We start from the raw sequence: 18,551 nt of genomic DNA, 5'->3' as shown, positions 1-18,551 counted from the left end.
TTCTCAACTCAACTTGTCCTTAGCACCTCCTTAATCCTTATATCCAACTGGCCATGAGTCCTATTTATTTATTTACTTTGGAATTGTTACACTAATCCCGAGCTTCCTGTATTCATTGGCACTGGTCAGGACTTTAGGTCCTCCTCATCTCTAAATGTTAGGAATAGCTTCTTCTCTGTTCTCCTTGTAAACATTCTTCCCCTACTACCTCTCCCCCAAAGCTCCTACCAAACTAATATTCACCCCAAAATTAACCTATGAAGTCACTTCTTTTTTTAAAAAAAATTTTGTTGGCTCCCTATTACCTGTAGTTGAAAACTACACTTTGTGCCATGGCATTCAAAGCTTTCCACAGAAGCAGGCAGTGAGCCTGCTGCTTGTCTGACTTCCAGGAGGAAACTTTGATGGTCACGTACAGCTCTGTGACTTCAAGGCCGTTTATTTATCCTTTGTGTCTGTTCCCCATGTGAAAAATGTGCACAAAAATTGTACCTAACTATTAGGGTTGTTGTAAGGAATGTGCTAGTTAAAACACATAAACTGCACATAATAAATTCTGCTATCATTTCTAAATCTAACACCAGTTATTTTTTTAAGTCTTCTCTACCAATTCAAGAAGTAGTGAAATTTCCATAATTCTCCAAACCCACTCTGACATACACTTTTATTATTTTGTCTCTTTTCATCTGTTTATTTCCTCTCCTTAGAATACCTTCCCCATTTTACTGCTGATGAATTTATGCTCATCCTTCAAAGAACAGTGAGGGTCGGAGCCTCCTTGCAGCCTTCCCTGCCACCCTCCTGCAGGAGGCAATTACATTCTTCTTTGTCTATGTTCTTTAAGTAGTAGGTGCACCTTTATACTGACTTATCACACATGATATTAGAGCCACTGTTTACTTGTCAGACAGGTATGAGTTCCTAAAGGGCATACCTTAATTTTTGTGCCTCCGATGCCTAGTACAGCATCTAATACACATTGGGCATTCAAGAACATGTTTATGGAAATGAAATGTATTTTTCTCTGAAATCAAAAATATATTTAAAAATAAAATGAAATTTTTAAAAATAATTGAATAAAATTTAAAAAAATTAGGCTAGGAAGACTAAAATCTATTATTAACATACCAATTTTTAACAAAATCAATCTGTAATTTCAATATAGCTCCAAACCCAAATACCAATTGCTTTGTGTTTGCTTATTTGGTTAGAATTACTGAATTGATTTTGTAGTTTACAGAAGAATAAGGGTGTGAGGAGAGCCAGGTAACATTTGATAAAGATGAGAACAGGTGGTTAGCTATACCAAATAACCAGATAATAAATCTTATAAAGCTATAATATTGCACACATATTGACACTAGCCCAGGACCTAAATCAGATCAAAGGAAAAAATTGAAAGCAGAAAAATAGACTTAGATGTACATAAAATTTAAAATGTATTTAAAAATCTTTTTAAAGTCAGTGGGGAAAGATAGATTACTCAAAAATGATGTTGTATGTCAACTGTAATTGAAAAGTAAAAAATAATTTAAAAAATAATGAACACGCAAGATATTTAGTAACTACAAAGTAGACCTAGACACTTTTGAAGAATACTGGTCAGTTATTTTATAGGCTGCCTGGCAGCTGGGACAGTCATTCACAACTGTCTGATGTTGTCTCATGATTAGATTGAGGCTCTGCATTATTAGAAAGGATATTACAGGGTGATACATCCTTCGGACTGCATCATAGCATGGGGTACAACATGATGCTTTTATAACTTACTGCTGATGTTAACCTTGAACATGTGGTGTCTTCCAGGAGTCTCCATTATAAAGTATTTGTTTTACAAGAGGATAAAATCCTCTAGAAATTTGCCAAAAAATGTCCAAGACTTACATATATATTCGAAAATACCTATATATAATGTGAACATAAAACTTTTACATTTATTAACTAAATGTAATCCATAAATGCTGTGGATTTTACAAGCTGTTTCTTTCAGCACCCAGACATTATAAAAATACTAGAGGCCCCGTGCACAAAATTTGTGCACTTGGGGGGTGGCTTGCGCAGCCTGGCCTGCGCCCTCTTGCAGTACGGGAGCCCTCAGGTGATGTCTGACAGCTTAGGCCCACAGTCGGACATCCTTAGCACTGCCACGGAGGCGGGAGAGGTGCCAGCTGTGGGCCTGGCTTGTGGCTGAGCAGCGCTCCCCCTGTGGGAGTGCACTGACCACGACGGGACAGCCCCTGCATTGAGTGTCTGCCCCCTGGTGGTCAGTGCACATCATAGTGACCAGTCATTCCATCATTCAGTCAATTTGCATATTAGTTTTTTATTATATAGGATGGATCTAGGTAAACTTTAACTTATTTTTAAATGTTTTGATTTTTTAAAAAGAGAGATGGAGAGGGTGAGAGAGTAAGAAACATCAATGATGAGTGAGAATCATTGATTGGCTGCCTCTTGCACACCCACACTGGGAACCGAGCCCACAACCTGGACATGCACCCTGACCAGGAATCGAACCGTAACTTCCTGGTTTACAGATTGATTCCCAACCATGGAGCCACACCAGCAGGGCCATTTAAACTATTTTTTAAACCATTTTTAAGTGTACAGTTCAGTAGCATTAATATACATTCCCATTGTTGTGCAACCATTACCACAATGCATTTCCCAAACTTTCATCCTTCCTAAACGAAACTCCGTACCCATTAAACAATAACTCTCCATTTTCTCCTTCCCCCAGCTCCTGGCAAACACCATTCTATTTTTTGTCTCTATGAATTTGACTCCTTTAAGTACTTCATGTGAGTAGAAACATATACCTGTCCTTTTGTTCCTGGCTTATTTAATTTAGCATAATGTCTAGAAGTTTCATCCATTTTGTTACATGGGCCAGAATATCCTTTCTTAAGGCTGGATAAGCATACCACATTTTGTTTATCTATTCATCAATCAATGGACACTTGAGTTGTTTCCACCTTCTAGATACTGTGAATAAAGGGGTTCAGGACAGGTCTCCCCAAGATGTGCCACTTTGGCATGAGGATTATTTTGAGTTAGAAGCAATCAAGTCTCTTGAACCTTCAAGAGAAACTTGATCTCCCTGTTAAAGAATCTAAATGGAAGGACTTGCCCATAATTAGAGTTATCATCAGAAATTTATTTCTAACTTTCCTATTTTAGTGTTGAACAAACTCAAAAAGAGTTTGGAGGCTTTGGTTAGAAATGATTTATTCAAGGGTCTTAAGGTTTGCAAACTGGAAATACAACTAAGTAAAAAAACCCATAAGAAGAAAGAAAAGAGTTCTTATAGTAAGAAGCATTCTTGAGCATAATTAGTCCTGCATTCTTAGCCCTAAGATTGGTCCAAGATAGTTAGCAGTCAGATGTCAGGTGGTCCAAATTGGTGACTCCTGCCGGGGGTAATAGGAGGGTTATCTGGAGGTCTGATGTATGTCCAGGCATTGCTGCAAGACTGGACAGTTCATTTATTTATTGGGGGGGGGGCTGGAAAGTTTAAAGCAGGGGTCCTCAAACTACGGCCCGCGGGCCACATGCAAATACAAATATTGTATTTGTTCCCGTTTTGTTTTTTTACTTCAAAATAAGATATGTGCAGTGTGCATAGGAATTTGTTCATAGTTTTTTTTTTTTTAAACTATAGTCCGGCCCTCCAATGGTCTGAGGGACAGTGAACTGGCCCCCTGTTTAAAAAGTTTGAGGACCCCTGGTTTAAAGTTGAAGTTCCTAGGCTAGTTCAAACAAGAATAGAATTGTCTCCTCATACCTCAACCTACTTGATTTTTAGTAATTTAGCGGCTTGACAATAGTGACCCCATTTTATCTCTTCATTCTTTTCTTCATCCGATCGCAAGCTCCTTGAAGGCCAGGGCCGCTTTTGCTCTCTGCTGTAATGCTGAGAGTCTCCGAAACGCGGCCCGATACATCGAGGAGGTCAGTATGTTCCGAACACATAAAAATGTTACAGTGTTTCCAGGTGGCTGCCTTTAAGGCTTGATATCCCCCCTCCCCGCCCCCCAGTACACGTGTTCTCAAATAAAGACAGCCCCTGCGGAAGGCGCCCGTGGCCAGCGCCGTCAGGGCCTCCCCCGCCCCACGCGCGCCGGACGCCGAGTGGGGCTCCGGGGCCTCACGCTGGTCCGAGAGGCGACTCCCCAACCGACACCCGGCGCCCCGGCCCAGCGCCTCCTCCACATCCTCCACCCGCCCCACTTCCGGACGCGGGCCTGGGTGTGGTCTCGCTATCTCGGCTTTGCAAGAGCCCCCAGCTGATGGGTTTTCTGATACGAAGCCACGTCTGAGAATCCAACGCCTTCAGCAGCTAAACACAGCCGCTCAGGAGTGCCTTCCTCACCGGGTCTTTCCCGTCTATTTCGGGGCAGGCCCCCCAGTTAAAAAAAAAAAAAGAAAAAAAAGAAATGAAGCCCTTTTACTGCGCCCCCGAGGCACAACCACCCAAAGGAACGCGGCCCGACAGAGACCCAGGGGGTGCGCACCCTGGAGCCCCGAGGCCCGGGCGCCCAACCGTGCCGGTGAGGTCTCCGCGGAGACGCGCCCACCGGTGGGGACCGCGCCGCCCGGGAGACGCTCGCTGGGCAGGAGTCAGCCCTGCCTCCCGCTCTCCAGCCTTTCCCACTCTTCCCCCCGCCGCCCCCCCCGCCCCGCCCCCTCCTCCTCCTCCTCCTCCTCCTCCTCCTCCTCCTCCTCCTCCTCCTCCGCTCCGGAGCGCACAACCACCCGCCAGAGGCGGTGCTGCGCCCTGGCCTCCGGCTCCAGAACCGAGCTGCACCGCGGCGGCGCGGACGCCAGGCCTGGAGGGGCGGCGAGGCAGGGCCCGCGCCCGCGCCCCGAGTCCGCGCCCCGAGTCCCCGCCCCCTCGGGGACGTCCTGCGTGCGTGCGCGCGCCCCGCCCCTGCTCAGCCGCGCGACGCGAGGGCGGGGGCGCCGCGTGCGCGCGCGCTCCCGTCCGTTCGTTCGCCTGCTCGCTCTCGGCGGCCGTTCTCGCTGCGGCTGCGGCTGGGGCTGGGGGCGGCGGCGGCGCGGGCGGCGGGCGGCGCGGGGCGGTCCGGCGGGTTCAAAGAGGAAAACATGGCGGAAAACAAAGGCGGCGGCGAAGCCGAGAGCGGCGGCGGGGGCAGCGGCAGCGCGCCGGTAACTGCCGGGGCCGTCGGGCCCGCGGCGCAGGAGGCGGAGCCGCCTCTCGCCGCGGTGCTGGTGGAGGAGGAGGAGGAGGAAGGCGGCAGGGCCGACGCGGAGAGCGGCGCGGCGGGGCCCGACGACGGGGGGGTGGCCGCGGCCTCCGGATCGACCCCGGCCGCCTCCGCCCCGGCCGCCTCCGCGGGCCCTGGCGTTGCCGGGGGCGCGGCGTCGACGCCGGCCCCCGCTCCTGCCGCGGCCCCCGCTCCGGGTCCTTCGGCGGGGCCGCCCCTGGGACCGCCAGCCTCGCTCCTGGACACCTGCGCCGTGTGTCAGCAGAGCCTGCAGAGCCGGCGAGAGGCGGAGCCCAAGCTGCTGCCCTGTCTGCACTCCTTCTGCCTGCGCTGCCTGCCGGAGCCCGAGCGCCAGCTCAACGTGCCCATCCCGGGGGGCAGCAACGGCGACATTCAGCAGGGTGAGCGGGGCCCTCCTTGCCCGGGGTCTGGGCCGCCGGGGGATTGCGGGGTCGGAACTGCTCGGGGCGGCGCGGTCCCGAGGGTGCTAAGGTGAAAGGCACTGCTTTTGGAGCGGTTTCCAGGGGAGCTGGACCCCAGAGATGCGGGGAGAGCGGAGGGAGCGGGGTGCCCGCCGCGGGGGGCTGGGGGAGGGGACCCCGTTCCTGGGGAGGTTTGCGATGTGCGGATGCGGGCCGGGCGCGGGTTCGGGAGCAGGTGGACCCGGACTGGGGGAGGGAAGGGGCGGCGGGTCTGGGAAGGGGCCGGTGCGGAGGCCGGGGGCCGGGAGAGTGTGGAGGGAGCAGGTAAGCGAGGAGGGCCGAGGATGAAGTGTCTCCGTGGGAGGGGACTCGACCTGTTCAGGACTAGGGGTTGAAGGGAGAGATAAAGGGCACGGGAGAGTTTGGGGTGAGGAGAAGGCGCCTGGTAGAAAGTAATTTTAAGATGACATTGGGAAGGAGAACGGCTCCGAGGGGCCTGCGTGGCTCGGGAAAAATACTAAGGTTTGGGGGTGAAGGAGAAAAGAGCTTTTGGAGGGGATTGGGGGGAGCTGGGCGTGCATTTCAGCTCATTGTGCATTAATGAGCCCCTAGTGCTGCAGACACTGTAGGATTGAGTAGAATACTCAGTGTGGAGCTCATTCACAGCCTCACGGGAAACAGAAAGCCGATAGCGGTAGAGGTGGGTACCTGCCGCGGGGTTTGGCACCATCTAGACTAGGATGTCGGGGAAACTTCACTGAAAAGAGAACCCTGAGCGCTTTCGTGAAAGGTGAGTAGCTCACAGGGCACCTTACACAGCCCTTTGCTGCACGGATGTGTAACGTGATTGGTGGAAATTTGGATTCGTGGGCTGATTAGGTGAGGGGTGTGTGTAATCCCTTATCTCAGGGGTGGGGAACCTTTTTTTCTGCTGAGGGCCATTGGGATATTTATAACATCATTGGAGGGCCATACAGAATTATCAGCTTAAACATTAGCTTGCTATAGCTGATCAAACATTTAATTAACGCACCCCTAACGCCGTGGCAGGCTCAGACCAAGTGATTTCAGGGGCATACAGCGGGAGGCTGGATCTTCCCCACCCCTGTCTTCTCTGAAACCCTTGGGACCAGGTGTGTTCTAGACTTCAGAATAGTTTGGAAATTTTCTTCTTCCTGGTAAGGTCTTTAATACTCCAGGGGGGCGAGGGTTAACACATTATCAAACATGTTAATATTTATGTACTGAAACACATAAGTATCACACTAATGGGATAGACAATAAGTAGCCTTCCACAGTTCAGGGTGGGTTTTGCTGCAAATTTATGAAAAATATTTAAAATTTTACGAAGCTTTTGAGTTTTGGAACTGCAGGTAAGGCATTGTGGACCTGCTCTGGGTTTGGGATGCATTCTGTAGGGTGTACCTGTACAGTGTAGACTAAAGGGGGTTCCTGAAGGACTTTTATGTCAAGAGGATAAAAGGATCACATTTGTGATCCAGAAAGGTCATTTGGCATGTTGAAGGGTAAGGGAAGGCAAGGCTGGAGGGCAGGACCAGTTAGGAGAATCTTGAAGTAATCTAGGTGACAGATTTGGCATGCGTAGTAGAGGGCTGATATCAGGGATCAAAGAAATAAGGAGTTTGCTGTGGGGTAAAGGTATGGACTTTGGGGAGATTTATTTGAGTTTGGATGTTTACTTTGTCACTTCCTACTTGTGACATGGACAGAATAATTTTTCTTAGCCTAAGTTTTCTCATTTGTGAAACAAGGACAGAATTACCTACCTCATAGGGTTATTGTTAGAATGAAGTGTGTACAGTGACTAGTACTACTGCATGGTAGTTATTAATGAAATGGCAGCTAGTTTATTATTAGTAGTAACTAATAATTGTGAATAGCCGTGGAAATGGAGATGGAAACAGAGCTAATAGCAAATAAAAGAATTCAGGCCCTGGCCAGTGTTGATTTAGTATTGTCACATGCACCAAGAGGTCACTGATTCGATTCCTGAGGGCACATGCCCAGGTTTCAGGCTCAATCCCTGGCAGCCAATGTATGTTTCTCACATCAGTGTTTCTCTCAAATCAATCAAAACATAAAAAGAAAAGAATTCAGGCACAGAGCAGGATGTGTTTGTGTGGTGGAGGGAGGATATAATTTTAGTTTTGAATATTTTGGGTTTGAAGTATGGAGACATTCAGGTAAGAATGTTAAGTATAAGGGTTAGCCCTGGCCTGTTTGGCTCAGTGGATAGAGCATCGGCCTGTGAAATCGAGAGTCCCAGGTTCGATTCTGGTCAAGGGCATGTGCCTTGGTTGCGGGCACATCCCCAGTCGGAGGTGTACTGGAGGCGGCTGGTTGATGTTTCTCTCTCATCGATGTTTCTAACTCTGTCCCTCTCCCTTCCTCTCTGTAGAAAAAAATCAATGAAATATATTTAAAAAAAAAAAAAAAAGAATAAGGGTTAGAGCATTGGCCCAGGGACCTGAGGGTCTGGGTTTGATTCCTGGTCAAAGGCATCCACATGGGTTGCAGGCCTGATCCTAGCTCTGGTCCAGGTGTGCAGGAGGCAACCTATCGATGTGTCTCTTTCACATCAATGCCCCTCCCTCCATCCCTCCCACTTTTTTTTTAAACATTTTTATTGATTTCAGAGAGGAAGGGAGAGAGAAACATCAATGATAGATAATCTTTGGTCGGCTGCCTCCTGCACGCCCCACGCTGGGGATTGAGCCGGCAACCTGGGCAAGTGCCCTGACCCGGAAGCGAACAGTTGTGACACTCAACCACTGAGCAGTGCCTGCTGGGCTCTTTCACTCTTTTCTAAAAATCAGTGGGGAAAAATAATATCCTCAGGTGAGGTTTAACAAGACAAAAACAAAAGATAAAGATTTGATTGATGGAGAAGATACTAAATGGTAATGGATGTATAGAAGGTGGGTAATGGTTGTGTAAGTAACTGCTGCTCATGGCGCCCTGAGTATAGTAAGAAGTGGGATTCAGTGTTCTTGTGGGAACCTGGATTGTGTGCGAGATTTAGAAGGAGCACAGGATGGAAATTGTGTTTGACTGCTGTGGCTCGGGGACTGAAGTAATGCAGTTAGCTCTCTGATATATATGCAGGCAAGAGAATAATAGTCTGTAAATTCCCTCTTCATTTCTACATGCTTTATTTTTGAACTGGTAGAAAGAAGTAGATGGGACTAAATACTGTTAAACTTAAGGAGATGTTGCTTTCTAACCGGTATCTAAAACAAATGAAGTCTGGAAGCCACCATGTTTTTAGGTATGGAATCCTATCCTATCTAATAATAGATAAACATGGTAATTAACTGTAACTTGGCTACGCTTCCCATTGGCTAATCAGGGCGATATGCAAATTAACTGCCAACCAAGATGGCGGCCGGCAGCCAGGCAGCTGAAGCGAATAGGAGGCTTGCTTGCTCCAGTGATGGAGGAAGCCAACGTTCCCCGCCTGCCGCTGCAGGCCTCTGAGCTGCACTCTAAGAAACAATGTTGCAATTATAGAAGCTAAACAAGCTCCAGAAACCTGCTTTCAGCCAGCTTCGGCCTCAGAGCGGCAGTGATGGCAACAATGTTTCAATTATAGAAGCCAAACAAACCAGATACCTGCTTTCAGCAACCGAGGTCTCAGAGCTGGAGCCGAGCCTCAGAGCTAAAGCCAGCTCTCAGTTCCAGTGACAGCCATAGAAGGTAAATAAATCCCAGAATAAAAAAAAAGAAAATAAGGAGAGGTTGGGAGCTTCAGTCGCCTGCCAGCCTGAAAACGGCCCTCAGCCCCTCACCCAGACTGGCCAGGCACCCCAGTGAGGACCCCCACCCTGAAGGGGGTGTGACCAGCTGCAAACAGCCATCAGCCCCTCACCCAGGCTGGCCAGACACCCAAGCGGGACCCCCACCCTGATCCGGGACACCCTTCAGGGCAAACCAGCTGGCCCCCACCTGTGCACCAGGCCTCTATCCTATATAGTAAAAGGGTAATATGCAAACTGACCCTAATAGTAGAAGGACTGGGAATGACTCGTCACTATGACAGACACTGACCACCAGGGGGCAGATGCTCAATGCAGGAGCTGGCCTCTGGTGGTCAGGGCGCTCTCACATGGGAGGAGCTCTGCTCAGCCACAAGCCAGGCTGATGTCTGCCAGTACAGCGGTGGTGGTGGGAGCCTCTCCTGCATCCTCAGCAGCACTAAGGATGTCTGACTGCAGCTTAGGTCTGCTCCCTGCTGGCAAATGGACATCCCCCGAGGGCTGCCGGGCTGCCAGAGGGATGTCTGATTGCCATCTTAGGCCCAATCCCCCGGGGAGCAGGCCTAAGCCAGCAAGTGGTCACCCCTGAGGGGTCCTGGACTGCGAGAGGGCACAGGCTGGGCTGAGGGACCCCCTACCCCCGAGTGCACAAATTTTTGTGCACCGGGCCTCTAGTTTAGAAAAAAAATTTGTTAGTATTAACTCCTGTATCTTTGCTTTGCTTTTTAAAAAAAGCCAGCATGCTGTTCTGGAAGGAACACTGGATTTGGAGTCAGGCAACATAGTTCTGCTACTTGTTTTCTGGTTCCCTCAGGTTCATAATGTTTTTGTCCTTCAGTCTATCTCTATACTGTAGTTAATAGTTCTTCACTTATATCTCACTGAGTCAAGTTAAATAATAAATATGAAAATGTTTTTATAAACTGAAATGCCTTGCAGATGCAAGGTAGTGTTGAACAACCTATGATTCCATCTCTGGCCTGGGAAGCCATAGCTGGTAGTTTTAATTCACCATTTTAAGTGTTTCTGAAATGATGACTAGTACATTACCCTCCCTCGTAACTGACGTTTTTTCTGTTCCTCTAACACACCGGTTATTCACACCCTGTAGCTGTTCCTTGTAGATCTCTGCCTCCAAGTACTGTATAGCTTTTGGACCAGCAGCATCAGCATCATGTGTGAACTTGTCAGGAATGCAAATTTTGTGCCCACTACAGACCTTCTGATCAGCAGTCTGTTTTAACAAGTCTTCAGGTGATTTTGATGCACACCAAGTTTGAGAACCAGTATTCTTGAGTGAAGGGCTCCTCACTTCAAATGTTGCTTCCTAAGAAAGGCTTTTTCTGACTATTCTTTTTTTTTTTTCTTAAAATTATTTATTTTATTGATGAGAGAGAGAGATAAACATCAATTTGTTGTTCTACTTATTTATGCATTTATTGGTTGCTTCTTGTATGTGCCCTGACTGGGGTTCGATCTGGAAATCTTGGCACATTGTGACAATGCTCTAACCAACTGAGCTACCCGGACAAGGTCCTCCCACCCCCCATTTTATTTTGTTGTTGTTTTTTTTTTACTTAAGAGGAAGATATAGAGCTTTTAAATAAAAATTAGAATTTTGGGAAACTTAATCTGCTACCATGAGCTTGACAGATTCTCAATATTTAAAGGCATTTTTGACCTAGCTGGTTTCCCTCGTACTGAAGGGTCCTGGGTTTGATTCCAGTTGAGGGCATGTACCTCTATTGCAGGCTAGATCCCCAGCCCTGGTTGAGGTCCCTGTAGGAGACCAGTCAGTGTGTCTGTCTCACATTGATGTTTCTCTCACTCTGTCTCGCCCCCTCCCTTCCACTCTCTCTAAAAATATCAGTGGAAAAATATCCTCAGGTGCGGATTAACAACAAAAAATAATAATAAAGAATGTGAATATTTAAAAAAAGGCATTTTTGATGAAATTGGTAGTGATATTAGCACTCGTTTTTTCTAGGATATTGTGCAATGAAATGTCAACATTTGTAAATCCACATAGTGAATTAATATTTTCCACAAATGACCAATGCATGATGTTACAAAATCATCCATAGAAAAAAGATTTCAAAGCTTAAAATACACCAATAGGTTTTAATATGAGAGTAGTAAAAGTGCATCAGTATGGTTTGACGTTCCAGCTTGAGGCAGACATTAATAAATAAATGCTGTACACTTTTTATATTTTTTGTATTATATCAAAGAAGAGTAAGTAGCCACATATTTGAAAAGGCCAGGGCTTCCTTTTTAAAATTTTTTTTTCTTTAAAATACATTTTTATTGATTTCATAGAGAAAGGGAGAGGGAGAGAGAGATAGAAACATCATTGATGAAAGAGAATCATTGATTGGCTGCCTCCTGCACACCCCCCCGCTGGGGATTGAACCTGCAACTGGCTATGTGCCCTGAGTGGGAATCGAACTGTGACCTCCTGGTTCATTGGTCAACCCTCTCATCCACTGAGCCACACTGACCAGGCCTCTCTCCCTTTTTAAAAAATACAAAACTGTGAGAGGCCAGGTGTGCTTTATTTCATTTTTAAAAAATATTTTTATTGATTTCAGAGAGGAAGGGAGAGAAACATCAATGAGAAATATCACTGATGAGAGGGAATCATTGATTGGCTGCCTCCCGCATGCCCCCTACTGGGGATCGGGCCACCACCTGCACATGTGCCCTTGACTGGAATTGAAACCCAGACCCTTCAGTCAGCAGGCTGACACTCTGTCCACTGCACCAGACCGGCTAGGGCAGCCAGGTGTTCTTCATATTCTTCAAATAAAATAAGTCATCACAACAGATTCAATGCAAAAGCATATGTTGCCATCTTCTATTAGACCAGGCGTTAAAGAGATATTTAAAAATATAAAATGCGTCACTGAATACGAAATTCTAGGTTGAAAATATTTTTTCCTCAGAACTTTGAGGGTATATCTTCTAGTTTCTTAAGAAATCAGTGTTGCCGGTGCTAGTCTGATTTTGCTCCTTTGTACAATCCTTTGTACAATTTTCCTTTTAATTATCTCTTTATCCTTATTCTGAAATTTGGTGATGTGCCTCTAGTTATTGTTTTACCTTTCAATGTCTTTAGTAGTTCACTGTTTGTTTTCTATTAGTCTGGTGATCTTTGCTTTTACTAACAAAACTGTAAACTTAAATTTTTTTCATAAGTATACCCTCCCTTCCCCAATCACCTCTCCACACACATACTTTTTGGAATCGGTGCACTTTGGATGTTGGCACTCTTGGTTTTTTACTCTCTCCTACCTTTTCTCTTATGTTTTCCTTCTGTTTGCTTTCTTATTCAACTGACATTCTGAAAGATCTTGACTTTATTTTCTTTCTTTATATTATTTTCTAAAGTTTTACATATGTCTCCTTTTTCCCGATTGATCCCCCCCTTCCGCCCCCGAGAGCAAGCCCTCACGGCCCCAGTGTCTGTATCCATTGCTAATATGCATGCATACAAGTCCTTGGTTGATCTCTACCCCAACCCCCTGCCATTAGTCCCTGGATCTATTTCTGTTCATCAGTTTATGTTGATCATTATATCCCACATATGAGTGAGATCCTGTGATATTTATCTTTCTCTGACTGGCTTATTTTACTTAGCATAATGCTCTCCATTGACTTTATTTTCTAATCTTTTTTCTTTTTATGTTGATCTCTTTGTCCCTTTTGGTTTGAGGCTTCCTCAAACAGTGGATAACCCTTGTACTTTTCCTACTTGAGTGAGACAAGAAAACTCTGATTGGAGGTTTTATGTTTGTTAATTGTTGGACTTCCTTTTTTTTTTTAAATGGTTTTATTGATCTTTTAGAGAGATGAGGAGGGAGAGGAGAGTGAGAGAGAAACATCGATTGTTTGCCTCCCACATGCACCCGACTGGGATTGAACCCGCAGCCTGGGTATGTGCCTGACCTGGAATCAAACCAATGACCTTTCAGTACATGGGATGATGTTTAACCAACAGAGTCACACTTGCCAGGGCTGTTGGATTTCACTTTAGATCAGGGGTTGGCAAACCAGAGCCCATGGGCCAAATCTAGCTTGCTTTCTCATTTTATATGGCTCATGTGCTAAGAATGATTTTTGAAGCAGGGGGTCCCACGGGGGTGAAGCCGACGGAGTCCTAACGAAGCATGCCCGACTCCGGAGACCAGGTTCAGTGACGCAGATCTAAGTTTATTGTGTAAGTGCAGCAACATATATAACATTCTGGACCAATCAGAAGTTTACACAATCCTTAGGGCAGCCAATAGTAGGAAAGATCAGGGTACTATGTAGGGGCTCTAGGGGGCTTGCTCAGGCGGGCGCTGCCACTTTCCGGTGTGCCGAGGAAGCTTGTATAGGCGGAGTGTGCTCACGCCATTGCATCCGCCACTGCACTGAGATAAATCTCCTGAGCTCTTCCCACAGATTTTTATATTTTTAAATGGTTGAAAATAATCAAAAGAATATTTTGTGATGTGAAAATTATATGAAATTAAAATTTCTGTTCATAAATAACATTTTTGGAACACAATTATGTCCATTTATGTATTTATCTATGACTGCTTTCATGCTGCAATGGCAAAATGAGTAGTTGTTACAAAGACTGTGTGGTACTCATTGCTTTGCACTGCTTTTTGGTGTACTACAAATTGCAGTGTTGTAGTAATAACTTAATAAGCATATATGTATGGTTATAGCATGACACTTACAAAAATACTTTAATTATCAATGCATACCTATCATTTGAAACAAGTTGAGAAAAATGGATTTCACATGTCATACTTTTAAGGCACAGTGGATTGGGGGTTATTTTCTTTTTGAATTAGTTGGCAAAGTGTTTCTTATACACTTTTCCTATAGCTCTGCTAAAAGAGTACAACATGTAGATAGCACTAGACTAAGTACTGGTCATAATACTCCCAACTCAAGGAAAGCAGTGGACAGAGAAGTTAGAAATTTTAAAATGGAATAATATCTTATCACAGCAGAATTTCTTAAAGATAAAATGAAATCAAAGTAAGTTTCTGAGTGGATTATTTGTTAGCCAGGCAAGGAAAAGCTCTTCACTGCTGGTGAGTTAATTAAATCCTCCCAGTTAAGTAAAATGTTGTTTCCTACAAAGAATTTTGCAATTCTTATTAAAAATTGGTATTACAAAAATGTTTAGATTATTATTATAGTAGAGGCCTAGTGCATGAAATATGTCCATGGGTAGGGTCCCTAGGCCTGGCTGGCGATCAGGGACGGCTGGGGCCTCCCTTCCCTGGCTGCTGACTGCTGGGCGGGCCTTTCTTCATTCCGTGCCGCCCCCTGGTGGTCAGCGCAAGTCATAGCGAGCGATTGAACTCCTGGTTGAACTCTCAAGGGGACACTTTGCATATTAGGCCTTTATATATATAGGTTTTGAATTTCGTGAATAAAAACTGGAAGTTTCTTTTTTATACAAGTACCTATATAATATCTTTGATTTTGTCTTTTCCTGCAAAGCCAAAAATACGGTGCCTTCTGATGCCATGCCCTACATTTGAATTTGGTGGGTAGTACTAGGCACAGGTTTCAAGGAGTATGGTATGTACAGTCTGACCTGTTGTCCACAATGGATTTGGATGAGAATTTCCACATTTCTTTTAGCATCACAAATGACTGCCAGAATTTTAGACCAATCTGGCCTGTCATCCCATTTGTAGTTTATTAATAGAATGCTAATATTCAAGTTAAACAGCTTTCTTTTTTTTTTTTTTTTAAATATATTTTATTGATTTTTTACAGAGAGGAAGGGAGAGAGATAGAGAGTTAGAAACATCGATGAGAGAGAAACATCGATCAGCTGCCTCCTGCACATCTCCTACTGGGGATATGCCCGCAACCCAGGTACATGCCCTTGACCGGAATCGAACCTGGGACCTTTCAGTCCGCAGGCCGACGCTCTATCCACTGAGCCAAACCGGTTTCGGCAGCTTTCTTTTCTGTTAGTAAGGAATGGCTTAAAAACTCATCCTCACATAAATATTTATGCAAAATGTTAATATCATTCAGAAGATCTCTGTGGGTTTTTTTTGGGAATAAAGCAGATATGAGGGTAGCATATTTAGAGTCATTTAACTTTTATTATGTTTATGAGGCCAAAGTGAGTCTAAACAATTGGAAATGATTAATAGAGAGCACTGCATTTCAGCTGTCCTCTGCAAACTTGAAATTCTGCTTTGTGTTGAGCATCAACTTTTGTGTTGTGAGTATATAAAATGAATATATTAAATGAACCTTGACGCCATTGAAGAGATAAGACACATTATTAGAGAATAGTATAAGACTTCACAATAAATTAGCCCTGGCCCTTGTGACTCAGTTGGTTGGGCATTGTTCTGTGCATCAAGGGGTTGCCAGTGGTTTAATTCCTGGTTGGGCCTGTGCCCGGGTTGCTGGGTTGCAGGCTCGATACCCGGTGGAGGGTGTGCAGGAGACAGCTGATCAATGTTTCCTTCTCGTATAGATAGTTCCCTCTCTCCCTTCCTATTCCTCTCTCAAAATCAATAAAAAATCTTTAAAATAATAATCAAAAGTTCATGGAAATATGGTTCAGAAGAGAAGTTAGTCATGGCTGAAATCTGCTTTTGCTCTTAATGTTGGTTTGAAGGTGATGATCCCTCTTTCTCACATGCATATTATTATGATTGATTTTGCTTTTAAGGTTTTGGCTATCATTTAGGCTGTTTTAACATTGATATAGTTTTATTCTTTCTCTGTTTTCCATACCCAGTTTATGTCTTATGGCTTCAAGGTCAGCTATCTGAATTAATAACAGATGAAGACAAACAGATATGGACAAATTTATTTGAATCTTATTATGACTTTATGTTCCTTATCTGTAAAATAATATCAGCTCTAAGTTAAAACTTTTTCATGTTATTGCTTATAAAAAATATCTCAGGTAATACCCTCTTTTTTTTGTTTTGTTTTGTTAATCCTCACCAGAGGATATTTTTTCATTGATTTTGTTGTTTTTTTTAGAGAGGGTGGAAGGGGTAGAGTAGGGGAGAGAGAGGGGCGGGGAGGGGGGGAGAGAGAGAAAAAAACATCAAGAGAGATATGAGAGAGATACATTGACTGGTTGCCTCACGCACATGCCCCAACTGGGACCAGGGAACGAATCTGCAACCCAGGTACATGCCCTTGATGGAGATTTGAACTCGTTACCCTTCTGTCCACGGGCTAATGCTCTAATCACTGAGCATGCAGGCTAGGGCTATCTATATTATTATTTTTAAGCAATCAAGGCCATTAAGGCAGAGGTAAAATTTTACCTAAATGTGGCTTTTTCATATGGAGGGAGTATCAGGTGGATGCTGTTTTTGGCAACATAATACAACATTACATTTTCTTAGTATTCTACAGACATGCCAAAAAATGTATGTTTTTTTTATTCTTGAAATATATAAATAGCTCTTAAATTGTATTACCCATTTTTTTCTTTTTTAGCTCATTTAAAAAGTGTACTAAAAAGTTCTGTTATACTTTTATTTTTGTCATGTCTCCTTTCATTTTAATACTTAAAATTTTAATTATTTAGCTATTTTTGTTTCTAGATATCTGTTTCCGTTGAAATCTATTTTTTAAAATTATTTGAAAAATATTTTTATTGTTGACAGTCCCTCCATTGTCTTCACCACCTTACTGTCTGTGTTGATGGGCTATGCATATAAGTTACTTTGTTTCTCTCTCTTCATCCTCTACCCCCACATCGAGGTATGTCATTGTGTTCCATGCCTCCATGCTTCAGGACTTATTTTGTTGGTCAATTCATTTTGTTCATTAGATTCCACAAATAAGTGAGATCATGTGATATTTGTCTTTCTCAGAGTGGCTTATTTCAGTTAGCAGAATAGTCTCCAGGTCCATCCATGTGCCAAAAGTAAGAGATCCCTCTTTTTCACAGCTGCATAGTATTACATGGTGTAGATGTCCTACAGCTTTTTTTATTCATTCATCCATTGGTGGGCTCTTAGGCTGTTTCCAAATCTTAGCTATTGTAAATAAGGGGTGCACATATTATTTCTGATTGGTGTTTAGGGGTTTTTAGGATATGTTCTCAGAAGTGGGATTGCTGGGTCAAACGGAAATTCCATTTTTAATTTTTTGAGGAAACTCCATACGTTTTCCATATTGGCTGCACTAATACGCATTCCCACCAGCAGTGAACTAGTATTCCCTTTTTTCCACATCCTCGCCAGCACTTGTTGTTTGCTGACTTTTTTGATGACAGCCATTCTAACAGGTATGAGGTAATATCTTATTGTGTATTTTCTTTTTCACCCCCCTCCCCCTTCTTTTTCATTTCTACCCCCTTAAAAGGCACTGGAAAATGTCAGGGCTTCAGAAATTCCTTGCATCCCAGCTCCACTCCAAGGAGCCCGTGGGCTGAGGCACCCACCCCACCCAGAAGGCTGCTTGGTCCCAGGGCCCAGGCAGGAGGGCGGGCAGACATGTGGTGCCTTGGGCTGGTGCCCGAGGTCCATGAGGAAGGACACTTGGGGTGAAACCAGGAGACCAGGACCAGGGGGTTGGATGAAGAGGGCCCAGTGGATTTCCAAAGCCCTTCAACCCCATGGGATGGGAGCCTTGAGAAAGGGAAGAAAAAGTGCTGCTGTGGCAGCAGAACCCCGATTCTCATCCTTGCTTTTTCTACCTCTATTTCCACCTGAAGGCTGCCTGGGGCGGGAGGGAGGGGAAAGGTTGAGGTTGTGGGGAATTTCGGGCGATACTCAACAGATCAGGAGCGCGCAGTATGGCGGCTTCTCTTCTTAAGCCTTATTGTGATTTTAATTTACATTTCTCTGATGATTAGTGACTGAGTATTTTTTAATAGGTCACTTGGCTATTTGTATGTCCTCTTTGGAGAAATGTCTATTCAGGTCTGCCCATTTTGGATATTAGCCCCTTATTGGATGTATCATTGGCAAATATGTTCTTCCATACAGTGGGTTCCCTTTTTATTTTGATGCTGGTTTCTTTTGATGTGAAGCTTTTTAGTTTGATGTAGTCCCGCTTGTTTATTTTTTTTCCCGTGTTTCCCTTGCCCAAGCAGATGTATTAGCAAAAATATTGCT

General features: G+C 44.7%; 1 protein-coding gene across 2 annotated transcripts in view; it reads left to right on the top strand.

Annotated features, from left to right (window-relative positions):
• The first annotated feature begins 5,094 nt into the window (after positions 1-5,094).
• Positions 5,095-18,551, top strand: part of TRIM33 (tripartite motif containing 33) — a 62,601-nt gene continuing 49,144 nt past the window's right edge. For both annotated transcript variants that reach the window (XM_081112545.1, XM_081112546.1), the window contains exon 1: positions 5,095-5,629. In XM_081112545.1, the coding sequence (XP_080968671.1) occupies positions 5,107-5,629 (523 nt within the window). In that variant the 5' untranslated portion in view covers positions 5,095-5,106. The remainder of the gene's footprint in view (positions 5,630-18,551) is intronic.

The sequence above is a fragment of the Myotis nattereri genome (assembly GCF_964212035.1).
Source record: "Myotis nattereri genome assembly, chromosome: 18".
Taxonomy (NCBI): domain Eukaryota; kingdom Metazoa; phylum Chordata; class Mammalia; order Chiroptera; family Vespertilionidae; genus Myotis; species Myotis nattereri.
The sequence above is the reverse complement of the archived record's forward strand: the minus strand, read 5'-3'. Positions and strand labels throughout refer to the sequence as shown.